The sequence below is a fragment of the Pelobates fuscus genome, chromosome 2 (assembly GCF_036172605.1).
Source record: "Pelobates fuscus isolate aPelFus1 chromosome 2, aPelFus1.pri, whole genome shotgun sequence".
Taxonomy (NCBI): Eukaryota; Metazoa; Chordata; class Amphibia; order Anura; family Pelobatidae; genus Pelobates; species Pelobates fuscus.
Window position 1 is genome coordinate 267,291,557 of NC_086318.1, and position 16,505 is coordinate 267,308,061.

Sequence of the window (16,505 nt, forward strand, 5' to 3'; positions counted from 1 at the left end):
CCATAATGTCCAAACAACTCTTTTAGGTACTTAGGCAGTGTCTCTGTGGATATCTGTTCAGGTATGCCCCTAAGGCGTATGTTTTTCTTTCTATGACGTAATTCCAATGTGGTCACTACTCTGTGGAGGTGATGAACTTGGGCGGCCAGTCCCTCTACTTTGACATCTGTGGCTTGCATATGGCTTGCATCTGTGGCTTAGTCCTGTGAGCCTCCCTCCCCTCCAGCTCCTTTACCTTTTTATGCACTTCTCCAATTTTGGCATGTGCTATTTGAAGGTCCTCCTGCCAGGCCCTCCGTAGGTCAATTAGGAGCTGTCAGGATCGGGACAGGGATCCAACACGCAAAGTACAAACAGGACAGGGTACGTATACCGGACCTTAGAATGGCCGGACTAACGTACGGAGAGTAAAGAGAATGGTCAGAAACAAGCCGAGGTCGAGGGAACGAGAGGACAGGTGAGCGAGGAACAAGCCGGGTCAAGGATACCAGAGGGAAACAGAGTAAGACAAACTAGCCGGGTCGGAACCAAAGGAATAACTGAAATCGCCAGAGCACTGTGTGACTAGACAGGCTAGAACCACGACAGGGCAATGAGTGAATGGGAGAAACAGGTTTAAATACCCTGGTTACAGTGAGTATGCCCGCCTCTGACGAGTCCTGAGTGGCTTCCAGTCACTTGAGTGACAGATCGGTCCGGACTGACGTCATGACGTCGGGCAGCGTGTGTGACGTCATAAAATGAGACGGATCCCTCGCGGCCGGCGTGAGAGTGTCTAGGGGAGCCGCGAGGGATGGAGGAAGCCGACCTGCTGGAGGAGTAAACTACTAAGTCTCTACCTCTTTCGGAGGTAGAGGCTTCAGGTACCCTGACAGTACCCCCCCTCTCAGATACGCCCACCGGGCGGAAGGAACCGGGACGAGACAGAAAGCGTGAGTGAAACGCCCTGCGAAGGTGAGGAGCATGAACATCCTCTTGTGGTACCCAACTTCTCTCCTCAGGACCATATCCCTTCCAGTCGACCAAATATTGTACTCTCCCCCGAGAGATACGAGAATCAATGATGGAGTTAACCTCATACTCCTCCTGACCCTCCACCTGAACAGAGCGAGGAGGGGCGATCGTGGAGGAGAATCTGTTACAGACTAGGGGTTTCAACAATGAAACGTGAAAGGAGTTAGGGATGCGTAAGGCAGCTGGGAGAGCTAGACGATACGCCACTGGGTTAATTCGAGTCAAGATCCTGTAAGGACCAATATATCGAGGAGCGAATTTCATGGAAGGAACTTTAAGCCGAATATTCCTAGTGCTTAACCATACTCTATCGCCTGGAACGAAAATCGGAGCCGCCCTTCTACGTTTATCGGCGTGTTTCTTAACCAGCATAGAATTGTGTAGAAGAATTTGTCGAGTCTGATCCCACAACTTCCTCAAATTGGCAACATGTACATCAACCGACGGTACACCTTGGGAAGGAGAAACCGCGGGAAGAATAGATGGATGAAAGCCATAGTTCATGAAGAAGGGGCTTGAATGAGTAGAGTCACAAACGAGATTGTTGTGCGCAAACTCCGCCCAAGGAATCAAACCGACCCAATCGTCCTGGTGTTCGGAAACAAAACAACGTAGATATTGCTCAATCTTTTGGTTAGTACGTTCAGCAGCTCCGTTAGACTGGGGATGATAGGCAGAAGAGAATTTTAATTTAATACCTAGTTGAGAACAAAAGGATCTCCAAAAACGGGAAACAAATCGGGACCCTCTGTCAGATACGATTTGGGAAGGTATCCCATGTAAGCGAAAAATCTCCCTCGCGAATATCTCTGCCAACTCTGGGGAGGATGGAAGTTTAGGCAAGGGAATGAAGTGGGCCATCTTGGTGAATCTGTCAACCACGGTGAGGATAACAGTCTGTTTTTTAGAGATAGGTAGATCGACAATAAAGTCCATGGCCAAACAAGACCATGGTTTCTCTGGTACCTCTAAGGGATGCAGGAATCCACTTGGGAGCGTATGAGGTTGTTTGGTCTTAGTACACACTTCACACGCAGTGATGAAATCTTTAGTATCTTTACGTAAAGCAGGCCACCAGAAGTCTTTAGAAATCAAAGCATACGTCTTGCGGATACCAGGATGTCCCGCCATCTTGCTGTTATGGAAACATTGCAACAGCTCCAGTTGAAGAGTAGGAGGAACGAAATGTCGACCCTCAGGAGTCTGTTTAGGTGCTAGATGTTGCAGCTTAATGATCTCGGCCAGTAACGGGGAATGAATCCTGAGATTCGTATTAGCAACAATCTTGCATTTAGGAACTATAGAAGAAAGAATCGGTTCAGATACAGTGAAAGGTTCATATTGTCGAGACAAAGCATCGGCCTTAGAGTTCTTAGAGCCAGGTCTGTAAGTAAGCACATAATTGAAATGAGTCAGGAATAAGGACCAACGAGCTTGCCTAGAGGACAAACGCTTAGCCTCCCAATATAGGACAAGTTCTTGTGGTCCGTCAAAATAGTAACCGGATGTAAGGTGCCCTCCAATAGATGTCTCCACTCTTTCAAGGCTTTAATGACTGCTAACAATTCCCTGTCTCCGATGTCATACCTGCTTTCAGGCCCAGAAAGTTTCTTGGAAAAAAAACCACAAGGATGTAACGGTTTATCCACCCCCAACCTTTGTGAGAGAACGGCACCTACTCCTGTCTCAGAGGCATCGACCTCAAGTAGGAACGGCAAGGACGTATCAGGATGGACTAATATTGGAGCAGAAGCAAAAAGTTCTTTGAGATTTTTGAAAGCAACGAGAGCTTCAGTAGACCAAGTCTTAGTATCAGCCCCTTGTTTGGTCATATTGGTAATAGGTGCAATAATAGAAGAGTAACCCTTAATGAAGCGCCTATAATAATTGGAGAACCCAATAAACCTCTGGATAGCCTTGAGTCCCTTAGGCAATGGCCAATCTAGAATAGACTGGAGTTTGTCAGGATCCATCTTAAAGCCTTCCCCAGAAATCACGTACCCAAGAAAATCTATCTGGGTCTGGTCAAAGCTGCATTTCTCCAATTTGCAGTATAAGCCGTGTTGTAGAAGTTTGTGTAATACCTTTCTGACTTGTCTATGGTGGGTCTCAATCTCTCTAGAGTGTATGAGAATGTCATCCAGGTATACAATAACACAATCCTGTTGAAATTCCCTAAGAACTTCGTTAATCAGATCCTGGAATACTGCCGGTGCGTTACAAAGGCCAAAAGGCATGACCGTGTACTCATAATGCCCGTAGCGGGTATTAAACGCAGTCTTCCACTCGTGACCTTGTTGAATTCTCACCAAGTTATATGCCCCTCTGAGGTCCAACTTGGTGAAAATCTTAGAACCTTTTAGCCGATCAAAGAGCTCGGTAATCAAGGGGATCGGATAGGCATTCCTAATGGTTATTTTATTCAAACCTCGGTAATCAATACATGGTCTGAGTGAGCCATCCTTCTTTTTAACAAAAAAAAATCCAGCCCCGGCGGGAGAAGAGGATCTCCTAATGAATCCCTTGTCTAAATTCTCCTGAATATACTCCTCTAAAACAGAATTCTCTTTAATGGATAGAGGATATACATTACCCCTGGGGGGCATGGTGCCGGGCAAAAGATTAATTTTACAATCAAAGGTCCTGTGTGGGGGTAGTGTATCAGCGTTCTTCTTATCGAACACTGCTTTTAAGTCTATGTACAGAGGAGGTATCTGTCTCCCTGTAGACTGGGTAGAACTATCTGGTGTGTTAATCATAGCCAATGGAGACACCCTGCGTAAACACCTCTCCTGACAACCCTGGCCCCATGAGATTATCTCCCCTAATTCCCAATCAATAATAGGGTTATGTCTCTTTAACCATGGGTAGCCCAGGACTATGGGAACAGAAGGAGATGAAATGAGCATAAGTGATAAGTTATCCTCGTGTAAGATACCAATAGTTAAGTTAATGGGTATAGTCTCACGAGAGATAACAGGCTCAAGTAAAGGTCTACCATCTATGGCCTCAACGGCCAAGGGTGTATCCCTTAACTGGGATGGGATAGTGTGTTTAGTAGCAAAGACTTGGTCGATAAAATTCTCAGCAGCTCCGGAATCTATCAAGGCCATGGTCTTTAGCATTCCCTTCTCCCACGTTAAAGAAATTGGTAGCAGAAGCCTGTGATCTTTATAATTATGCGTAGAGGACAAAATAGAAACACCCAAGGCCTGTCCTCTAGAGAAACTTAGGTGCGGGCGTTTCCCGAGCGAGTAGGACAATTCAGACGCAAATGACCTCTGGCTCCACAATACATACATAAACCCTCCCTTCTCCTGTACTGCCTCTCCTCTTCAGAGTATTGCCTATCTGCATAGGTTCAGGATACAGTGAGGTATTGGAATCAGGACTTTGAAATGTAGGGGCTAATTTAAAGGCAGGTCTGAAGTTCCTCTCTCTAGTGTTCTGTCTCTCTCTTAAACGCTCATCAATACGAGAAATGAACGAAATTAAGTCCTCTAAATTCTCAGGAAGCTCCCTAGTAGCAACCTCATCAAGGATAATATCTGATAGCCCGTTCAAAAATACATCTATATAAGCCTGCTCATTCCACTTGACTTCTGCCGCCAGAGACCTGAACTCTAGTGCATAATCCACAAGTGTTCGATTCTCCTGTCTCAGGCGCAACAGTAATCTGGCTGCATTAACCTTCCTACCAGGAGGGTCAAAAGTTCTTCTAAATGCAGCTACAAAGGCATTATAATTATATACCAATGGGTTATCATTCTCCCATAGTGGGTTGGCCCATCTCAGAGCTTTCTCAATGAGTAGGGTGATAATAAATCCAACTTTCGCCCTATCTGTGGGATAGGAGCGAGGTTGTAGTTCGAAGTGGATACTAATCTGGTTCAAAAAACCACGACACTTCTCCGGTGAACCACCATAACGTACAGGTGGGGTAATACGGGAAGAGGCACCTACAGTGGCTACCTCTAGACCAGAACTTACAGGAGAGATGGAAGTAGTACGGATCTCCTCAGGTGGGTTATTGGCACGAGATAATAGCGCCTGTAGGGCTAGTGCCATCTGGTCCATTCTGTGTTCCATGGCGTCAAACCTGGAATCAGAGGGACCAACCTGACTGTTTGTACCTGCAGGATCCATTGGCCCTGTCGTAATGTCAGGATCGGGACAGGGATCCAACACGCAAAGTACAAACAGGACAGGGTACGTATACCGGACCTTAGAATGGCCGGACTAACGTACGGAGAGTAAAGAGAATGGTCAGAAACAAGCCGAGGTCGAGGGAACAAGAGGACAGGTGAGCGAGGAACAAGCCGGGTCAAGGATACCAGAGGGAAACAGAGTAAGACAAACTAGCCGGGTCGGAACCAAAGGAATAACTGAAATCGCCAGAGCACTGTGTGACTGGACAGGCTAGAACCACGACAGGGCAATGAGTGAATGGGAGAAACAGGTTTAAATACCCTGGTTACAGTGAGTATGCCCGCCTCCGACGAGTCCTGAGTGGCTTCCAGTCACTTGAGTGACAGATCGGTCCGGACTGACGTCATGACGTCGGGCAGCGTGCGTGACGTCATAAAATGAGACAGATCCCTCGCGGCCAGCGTGAGAGTGTCTAGGGGAGCCGCGAGGGATGGAGGAAGCCGACCTGCTGGAGGAGTAAACTACTAAGTCTCTACCTCTTTCGGAGGTAGAGGCTTCAGGTACCCTGACAGGAGCCTCTTGATGTCTCCCTTCGTCGAGGGTGCCTCATCTTTGCTTGATGCTGAGGTGGGGGTCTTTGTCCCGTAGCGGGGGGAGGTAAGAGGGTCTTCCTCTTCCATTGAGGCCTCTGATAGCTCTGGTGCACCTCATGGCTCTGGCGCCATTTTGGGCTGCTGTTGCGCTTGCGGGCTCTCAAAGAAGAGCCAAATGTCTGTCTGACAGGGAGCCTCTGGATGATGATTTTTCTTATTTTTGTGCTCCATTGTCTCTGTGAGTGGGGGGGTAATGTCCTGATGCGGAAATCTGCTGTAAGTGACTTTATTTCTCGGAATAGACGTCTGTATGTGACTTTATTTTTCGGAATAGACGTCTGCTTCGCGCCTCTGTTCGCCACGCCCCCTCAGTGCCTTATCTTTTAACAGAAAATAATTGATTTTCTTTTTTATCATAATCCTGAATACACCCTGTTCCAAATAATTATGCAAATTATATTTTTTTGTCATTTGTTGTGTTTGTAGCATATTTACTGAAATCAAAAGCTATTTCAATCAAACTCATAACAACATTTTAACTTTTTAAACATTTTAACAGGTCATGTTCCTATTTAACATAGGACCCCTTAATTGATAGCAGCTTCACAAGTCTTGCATCCATTGAACTTGTGAGTTTTTGGACAGTTTCTGCTTGAATTTGTTTGCAAGATGTCTGAATAGCCTGCCAGAGCTGCTGTTTGGATGTAAACTGCCTCCCACCCTCATAGATATTTTGCTTGAGGATGCTCCAAAGGTTCTCAGTAGGATTGAGGTCAGGGGAGGATGGAGGCCATACCATGACTTTCTCTCCTTTAATCCCCATAGCAGCCACTGATGCAGAGGTGTTCTTTGCAGCATGAGATGGTGCATTGTCATGCATGAAGATGATTTTATTACGGAAAGCATAGATCTTCCATCTGTACCAGGGAAGAAAGTGGTCAGTCAGAAGCTCCACATACTTTGCAGAGGCCCAAAACATGACTCCACCACCGCCTTGCTGACGTCGCAGCCTTGTTGGAACAGGGTGGCCGTCCACCAACCATCCGCTACTCCATCCATCTGGACCATCCAGGGTTGCACTGCACTCATCAGTGAACAGGACTGTTTGAAAATTAGTCTTTATGTATTTTCTGCCCAATGCAGCCGTTTCTGCTTGTGAGCATTGGTTAGTGGTGTCCGAATAGAAGGCTTATGCACAGTTGCAAGACTCGGGAGGACCGTACACCTTATGTGATGTCCGTGGGACTCCAGAGGCACCAGCAGCTTCAAATATCTGTTTGCTGCTATGTAATGGTATTTTAGCAGCTGCTCTCTTGATCCGATGCATGGATCTGGCAGAAATCTTCCTCAATGTGCCTTTATCTGCACAAACCTGTCTGTGCTCTGAATGAGCCACAAATCTCTTAATAGTGCGATGATCACGCTTAAGTTTTCGTGAAATATCTAATGTTTTCATTCCTCGTCCAAGGCATTGAACTATTTCACTCTTTTTGACAGCAGAGAGATCCTTTTTCTCCCCCATATTGCATTAAAATGGTGCTCTTCTTAATAATGTGGAACACCCTCCTTTAGTAGTTTTTCCTTAAATTGGGCTCACCTGGCAATCTAATTATCACAGGTTTATGAGATTGTTTTCAGTGATCAAAAGAGCCCTGAGACACAATTCCATCCATGAGTTAAACTGAAAAAAAACAAAATATTTAAATCTTTGTGACACTTAAATATAATTTGCATACTAATTTGGAACAGGGTGTATGTGTAATAATGTGATAATGATTCTGTCTTTAATTCAATTTACTTTAGAGTCAACAGAAGATGCATCAATGTAGCACCAGCAAGAGAAACCGTAGGAGAAATATTACTTGGTAGGTACTTATTTTTTATTTTTTTTGACACTTTCTTCAATATGTGCTTGGTTATTCATTGTTTTTTTCATTTGTTTATTTAAAGTTGTATGTGTATACAAATCCTAATACCGTGTATACTCTAGTATAAGCCGAGTTTTTCAGCACATTTTTTTGTGCTGAAAAAACCCAACTCGGCTTATACTCAAGTCGATTGTCTGTATTATGGCATTTTACATTGCCATCATACAGACAATGGGGCTGTGGGGGCTGGCAGCGAACGCTTACCTCTGTTGCAGCTCCTGTCAGCTTCCATTGTAAGTCTCGCGAGAGCCGCGGGGTCATAGTGCGGCTCTCGCGAGACATACACTGTGAGCTGACAGAGGTGCTGAACGGACCGGCGCAGAGGAGGAGGGAGCTGACAGGAGCTGCAGGAGAGGTAAGTAAGACCTCCCTGCCAGCCCCCCTCCCTCCCCCCTACACAGAGACCATCCACTGGACCACCAGGGTGTGAGAGCCCCCCTCCCTGCCATGTATCAAGCAGGGAGGGGGGACGAAAAAAAATTAAATAATAAAAAATAATATTTAAATGAAATAAAAATAATAATAAAAAAAATATTAAAATAATTAAAAAAAATAATAAAATTGCCCACCCCCCACCAAGGCTCTGCAACACACACACACACACGCTGCACTCACACACACGCTGCACTCATACACACACACACTGCACTCATATACACACACACGCTGCACTCATATACACACACACACACTGCATTCATACACACACAGTGCATTCATTATATACACACACTGTAAATACATATTCAATTAATATCATTTTTTTAGGATCTAATTTTATTTAGAAATTTACCAGTAGCTGCTGCATTTCCCACCCTAGTCTTATACTCGAGTCAATACGTGTTTCCAGTTTTTTGGGGTAAAATTAGGCCTCGGCTTATATTCGGGTCGGCTTATACTCTAGTATATACGGTAATTCTCCTACCAAAACCGGACAAGGATGGCACACTAGCTCCTAGCTACAGACCAATATCACTCATCAACACGGACCTTAAAATATTTGCAAAAATACTAGCTTGCAAACTCACACCCCTGCTTCCGCACCTGATCCACCCAGACCAGGTTTGCTTCATACCTGGGCGACATCTATATGAGAACACCCGACGGGGGGTGGACATATTATGGTACATGGCAGAATCCAAGGCGCCTTCTCTAGCGTTCTCTTTAGACGCAGAGAAGGCATTTTACAAGGTGATGTGGCCGTACCTGTTCAACGTGCTCCACTTCTAGGGGTTCCCTGAGCCTTTTGTGATAGCAATACAGGCGCTATACAAATGTGCACAGATGCTCATAACAGGAGCAAAGAGAACACCGTTCTCCCTCGGAAACGGAACTAGATAGAGGTGCCCCTTACTCCCCCTGCTATTTCCCCTGACGATGGGGCCACTCCTACAGGCTATCAGGCAGCACCCACACATCTAGGGGATGGAGATGCTGGGAAAGCCATTCACGGTGTCCGCTTATGATGACTATGTCCTATTAACCCTCCGAAACGCACTAGACTCTCTGCACCACTTAACGCTCCTACTAGACCGGTTTGGCCACAGGGCTACAGTGATATGTCCACCTATATGTCGATCAAGACATAGTTACATATGCACACCTGAACACCCAAGTCACACTCCGAACACGAGACTACTTTAGATACTTACAAATCTAAGACTTCGCACAGAGAGCTGAAGTCAAGGAAGTGGCTACGGCACCAATGACTTTCTTTGAAAAAATATTCTATAACGAAACCACACAAACCAAACTTAATATGCTACTATACAATCACCTTAGCACAGCTACTGACAAAGAGGGGACACTACCCCTACGATATACTGACCAATGGGAGGTCTTGGAGGGAACAGAGTGGCAAGACATTTGGGAAGCACGCACCAAAACTACAATATGTGTAACGCTCCAGGAGCAATCATACAAAACAATATTCAGATGGTACACAACCCTGGTTAAACAGAAAGAAAATTAAACTGAACCCCTCAGGCGACTGCTGGCACCTATGCGGCAGAATGGGGCACTTATATACACATGTGGTGGTTGTGCCCGCAGGTGGCGGGATACTGGCACAAAATAGTGGAATTAAGCTCACAGATCCTACAGAGGAAAATGGCCCTAGACCCATTGGCATGCCTGCTATCAAGACCCGCAAAGAGTCTCACCAAACACTAACAAAACTCCTTAACACGATTAATCTAGCAGCTCGTAGAGTGTTGGCACAAAAGTGGACATGGACAGAGAACTAAAGGAAACCACACCAGGCGGCATCCGCACTAGCAACTCTCAGCACGAACAATTGGGATACAATCACACTGACATAGACACAACAGAACCCTGATGTGTGGCAGCGGCACCACTAACAGAAGGGTGTCTGGCCAAGGCTAAAATTCACGACAAAGGCCACTAAGACACACAGAAAGGATTGATATGATCCTGGACTTGGCCAACTAGGAGATCACATATCTCTCTTCTTTTTTTTTCCTTTTCCGGTATTCTCTCTTTTCTTGCTACTATCTATTCCCGCAAGTACTATAGACTTGCAACCCGGCAGGGAATGGCAGAAATTTGACTAATGTGTATAGATCGCTTCAGCTAAATGTCATAAATTGATAAAAGCTCAATAGAATGCCTGATGTAATAATAAAGTAATGAAGGAATGTAACATAATCACTTGTCATTGTGATACACCTGTTTTCGAGAATACATCTGTTAAATGTTACCAGCCAATGCAGTCATCTCCTCGAGGTACTGCCATTGCATATAGTTGATGTTGAATGAGAAAAGAAAAAAAAACCCTGATAAAACTGCAAACTGTTGATCAATGTTTGTAAGATGACCATTGTACTAACGACACAACTTTCCTTTCTGTAACCCACAAGATACCACAACTATGTTTTAGCTTTTGCATAAGCATGATACGTCATACTTTTGCATGTCTGTCAGTGCAAAAATAAAGAATGTTATTAAATAAATAGATAATGTGTGTTCAGACAAAAAAAAAAAAAAAAAATATATATATATATATATATATATATGTGTGTGTATTTTCGACGAGAAAATAACATCTCCAAAGTCTACTTTATTGTACCTGTTGAAATGCTGTATAACTTGCATGTCAATTTAAAATACAGTGTTTCTTAATTTTAGGTAAAACAGGGATGTACTTTCTTGAAGACAAAGCGGCTGACACAGTGGAATCTATTGTGAGTAGTATTTTAGTAGTTCCCCTAATTAAATATATATTTTCCAGTGTTTGATCATTTACGGTAAAGTTGTTTTTTTTGGTTTTTTTTAATTCTTTATTTTTGTGGGTATACGAAAGTTAAACACGTAGTACAGTATGTGCGAAACAAAAGTGAAATAACATGTATGAAATACATTTGAATTAGTCATCATATAACAGTTGTATTTGCACAGAAACTTTGCCACCCGATTTTTAATAGATAAAGCCCTGCATTGCTCCCTCGTGCTAGTGACCGGTAAGGCGTGTGGCTTCCCTGAGGGGCTAGTAGACAGCATTATGTGCTCTGCTTAGGGATATTGAGGCTGTAGGCTCAACTCGGGCACTTGTACTATTGGGTAAGGGAACGTGGTTATCATGGCCGTTGGCCATTGATAGGAGTGGTGCAGGCCCTCGCATGTCTCTCAGTAGGGGTAAAGTTTTGCTATCATGAAATATAACTACTGTTTATGTAAACTGTATATGTGTCTGTTTTACAGTGCTGCATTGTTAGAACATGGCAATAATATTAATTAATAGTGCAATATTATATGTTAGATTAGGAAAGTGACAGGTATTTTTGTGGTAAGGAGACACAATGATTGAAAATAAACTTTTAAATGGTTACTCCAAACAAAAACATTGCTTTAAGAAAATACTACGGTATTTATTGGAAGGAGTAACCTTTTGCTGGTGTGATCCCCCTGTTAAACATTAATAATAATAATAAAGAAAACATAAACTTAACTGGAATCCCACGCAGAGGCCGAGTTCTACCTGCAGAACTACCAAACCACCTCTGGTTACATCTCCCCCTCATGAGGGAGAGGGGAACGTTTCAGAGAGGGGGCCATGTCATCATTGGTTGTCTGTCACCAGCATGGCATGCATGCTCATCATAGACATCTAATGTGCACAAACTTAACATTAGCTGCACGTACAGAGAAAATGCACAAGCGGTCTGGGCTTGTTTATGATGCTAATGAAGGTGGAATTACAAAATTCATACTGAAACCATGCATTTACAGACTCCAAGCATCATAGCCACTTCAAATCAGTGAAATGATTGTCATCTTTGCAATAACCCTTAAGGCAGAAATCCATGATCATACATTGACTGTAATATCTCTTCCCTATATTCATTTTAGTCTCTAAATGGAGAAACAGAAGCTGCATCTTTTTCCTGGACATATGAAGAAATCAAAGAAGTCCACAAACGTTGGTGGCAGTTGCGAGATAATGCTGTAGAAATATTTTTAACAAATGGAAGAACCTTATTATTGGCTTTTGACAACACAAAAGTAAGTAGTATATATTCTTTGACACGTTATGCAGTTGAATTTCAATTAGTATGTAGCTGTTTTGTATGGGGTAGTTTGCTTTATAGAAATAGAGGTTTAGGTGACTGGCCCCCCTCTCTGTGGAATAAAAAGGTAGTTTTTTTTTTTACGTTTTCTCCATCACCACATGGGACTCGCCAATGCTTATATCATCAGTCTTGACAGATTCAGCCAATCCAATTTTCTCCTATAGGGAAATATTGGGAGGCTATTGTGCAGCACTAACCTAGGAAGCACCTCTAGTGGCTGTCTGAGTGATTACTACTGCTACTACTAGGCAGCAATGTAAACACTGCCCTTTCTATGCCTATTTTGGATAATTAGCAATGTTCTGTTTTCACTAATAGTAAAGTGTGCTAGATCAGGGACCTCTATTGGTCCGTGTCTGATTTACTGTCTTTGTCATCAATTTTGCATCGATTCTGAAAATATTGGCACTTTATAAAAGTCAGTAATAATAGAAAAGGCAGATAAATCTGCTTTCGGAGCACATTCATCTGCAATTTTATTTAGAGCAGCCACTGCATTTATCAAATTCAGCTGATTGAATTTTGTCAGGTCTTAAATCCAGCCGAAATGTTATTAAAATAAGCTAAAAAAAAAAAAAACTTAGACTGTTAACTACCAATGAAATTACAAAATTAAGGTCTTGGTATGGACCTGATAAGATTGACTTGTTCCAAATTAGCTGGAGCACACAGAAAGAGAATGAGGCCCCAATTGTTGTAGTGGTTTAAAAGAGTAATTGTCTGTTAATTTAAATCAAATAGTCCTGTAATATATTATGATAGTAAAGTATCTAAACATTGTATGTAAGATCCATTTTAGGGTGTGTCTTGGCCACCATGTTGGATGGCCACCTTTCAGAGAGACTCTGAGGACCCTGGGGCTTAAAGGCTCCTAAATTGCAACATATTACTTTAAATGTGATTTTTGGACTACTAATATTACTTTAAGAAGACACACTCTACATGCAAAGGCAAATTAATTTGGTAAAAACAATGTCTGGAGTAAAGGACATAGAGTGCAGGCTCACTTCCGCTCCCCTTGCCGATACCGCAGTTTTTCACCGCCTGGAATCCCACTGGACCCTACAGGGATTTTGCTGCCCACCCTCCCTTCTCCCAGATCTCTCTCTTCTGCAAACGTGGTTTACAACCTGCTCGCATCACTGCTCAAGCGGCAGGACTGTGGCAGCGAGTGCTGACATGCTGGGAGGTGGGCACAAGTGGTGCTCGGAGTGGCTAAGTACCTTTCTCGCGAGTGGCTTAACATTCAATAAAGACCGCTAGTGATCCACGGCTTTGCGGCCATCGGTCCTGTCCTTGTCCTTAACCAGCAAGTGCAAAAATCAGCGGACGCAGAAGATAGGAGAAGGCATAATAACCTACGCATCAGAGGAATCCCTGATTCAATAGATAACACTGAATTATCTAACCATTTCCAAAAACTCAGACATTATATTGGATCGCATCCATAGGCTGCCTAAGCCTAACAGTGCACCTAAGGCTGCCTAAGCCTCACTATTATCATGTCAAGGAGGAATTCCTGGCAGCTAAACGCACGTCAGGACTACCTGAGGAGTACAACAGTATAAGTAGTTCCCCCGTTTTTTCAGCGTATACAATAAAAAAACAGAGTTCAAGCCCTTCAAATATTAGGTATAGATGGGGTTTCCCTGTCAAAGTATTTTTTCGGATGGATGGCCAGAACTATATCATTACCTCTCCAGAAGAGGGTATGGAACTCTTACATCATATGAACAGGCGAACATTCGCTCCATCCCATACTTTATCTCCATCTACGCCTGCACATTCCAGTAAGTTAAGCAAGCATTCTGGAGATAAACTGGTGATAATCTGAGGTACACAGGAGGTGAAAAAAATAATAGCAAGATTTGATTTGTTTGAATTAAATTACCATATTTATCGGCGTATAACACGCCCCGGCGTATAACATGCACCTCATTTTAAGAAGGAAATTTCACCCCCTCCCACAGTATCCCCCCCCCCTCCCATAGTGTTCCCTCACCCTCATCCCATAGTTTCCCCCCCCTTTCCATAGTATTCTCCCCCCCCTCATCCCATAGTGTGTCCTCCCCTCCCATAGTGTCCCCCCCTCCCCTTGTCCCATAGTGCACTTTTCCTCCTCTTGTCCCATAATTACTTACCTGTCTTGAAGCGTGGGCCAGCTTCACAGCGCGCACCGCGGTACAGGAACTTAAATTTCAGGTTCTGGTTTCCGGCAGGACTGAAAGGAGGTGTGCACACTGAGTGCGCACTTCCTTTCAGTCCTGCCGGAATCCAGAACCTGAAATTGAAGTTCCAGTACCGCGGTGCGCGCTGAACACCGGCCCACGCTTCAAGACAGGTAAGTAAACCTTCACATTCACTCCATAAGATGCACAGACATTTCCCCTCACTTTTGAGGGGAAACAAAGTGCGTCTTATGTAGCGAAAAATATGTATATCGGCGTATAACACGCACACATCATTTGCCCCCTATTTTCAGGGAGAAAAAGTGCGTGTTATACGCCAATAAATACGGTACTCCCCTCAATAAAATGGCATACTTAGTTCAGTGTAATAGTTGTTATGCATTTGTTTCACGTTCCACTTTTTGGAGATTTGGATGCTGTTATCATCATGGGTGACTTTAATCTTCCTGATGTGAACTGGAAAACCAAAATAGCTGCTTGTGTCAGGAGCACACATGTTCTAAACTCCTTACTGGGACCATCTCTAAAGCAAGTTGTTGAGGAGCCAACTTGTAAGGAGGCCATACTAGATTTAGTGTTAAAAAATTGAGATTTGGTATCAGATATTACTGTAGGGGAAAGTTTAGGAGTCATCAGACTGGAGCATTTTAAATGGAGTCCAAGAGAAATGGGATTATTTAAAAGTCCCACTACTGAAGGCAACAGGACATTGTGTTAGGCTTGTCAGTAAGAGCAAGAAATAACTGTGGAACACTGCAGAAGTGACCAGAATAGCTAAAAAAAAAAAAAAAAACTAAGTTAGCATTTAGTAATTATAAAAAAAAAAGAGTGAGGAAGATAGACAGATCTTTAAGATTAGGCAGAAAGAGGCTAAGCACTTCCAAGTCGCACACAGAAGAGAAAATAGCCCAGTCAGTAAAAAAAGGGGGACAAAACATTGTTTTAGATACATAAATGAGAAAAGGGAAGTAAAACAAGAATTAGTTATATTAAAAACAAAAGAAGGAAGGTATGTAGAAGAGAATAAAGGTCTGGCTGACTTCCTCAATGAATATTTTTGTTCGGTATTTACAGATGAAAATGAAGGAAAAGGATCTCAGTTAGGAAAAAGGACAAATGAGTCATTTGTTACATGTGCGTTTTCAGAGGAAGAGGTTTTAGTTCAACTCTCAAAAGTAAAGACAAATAAGCCGATGGGGCCTGATGGAATATGCCCAAAGTTATTAAAATAGCTTAGTGGTGTACTAGCAAAAACATTTTATTTAACCAATCATTGTTAACAGGAGTAGTCCCAGAAGATTGGAAATTAGCAAATGCTTTGCCCATTCACAAGAAAGGTAGTAGGGAGGAGTCGGGCAATTATAGGCCAGTAAACCTTACTTCAGTATTGGGGAAAGTAATGGAAACCATGTTAAAGGATAGGATTGTTGAACATCTAAAATCACATTGATTTCAAGATCATAGACAACATTGGTTTACTTCAGGGAGGTCATGCCAAGCTAATTCTATTGATTTTTTTTTTTCATTGGATAAAAATAATAATAGATCAGGGTGGTGCAGTAGACATTGCTTACCTATATTTCAGTAAGGCTTTTTACACTGTCGCACATAGAGGGCTTATCAATAAACTGTAACCTTTATGTTTTGGATTACAATATTGTTAAATGGATTAGGCAGTGGCTGAGTGACAGGCAACAGAGTGTTGTAGTCAATGGAGTGCATTCAAAGCAAGGTGTTGTTACCAGCGGAGTACCTTAGGGATCTATACTTGGACCCATTCTCTTCAATATTTTTATTAGGGATATGGCAGAAGGTCTTGAAGGTAAGGTATGTATTTTTGCTAAAAGGCAGAGAAAGTGGGATAGGGGATCCACCCACAAAAAACAGGTGGAGACCCACTATGTAATACCTCCTCGAGTAAACTGTCACAAATAATTGGGTAATTCAACCTTTATTGAAAAATTAAATTAATAATAATAATGATAATTAATTACAGATACCGACACCAATACAAATCTGGGTAAAGTAGACCTTAGAGCTATT

At 43.1% G+C, this 16,505-nt stretch overlaps 1 protein-coding gene across 4 annotated transcripts in view; it reads left to right on the forward strand.

Moving 5' to 3' along the window:
• The window catches only part of LYST (lysosomal trafficking regulator), a 710,683-nt gene that overhangs the window by 491,610 nt on the left and 202,568 nt on the right, over nucleotides 1-16,505 (forward strand). For all 4 annotated transcript variants that reach the window (XM_063443375.1, XM_063443377.1, XM_063443378.1 and 1 more), the window contains 3 exons: nucleotides 7,560-7,621; nucleotides 10,832-10,887; nucleotides 12,053-12,205. In XM_063443375.1, coding sequence (XP_063299445.1) covers nucleotides 7,560-7,621; nucleotides 10,832-10,887; nucleotides 12,053-12,205 — 271 coding nt within the window. The remainder of the gene's footprint in view (nucleotides 1-7,559; nucleotides 7,622-10,831; nucleotides 10,888-12,052; nucleotides 12,206-16,505) is intronic.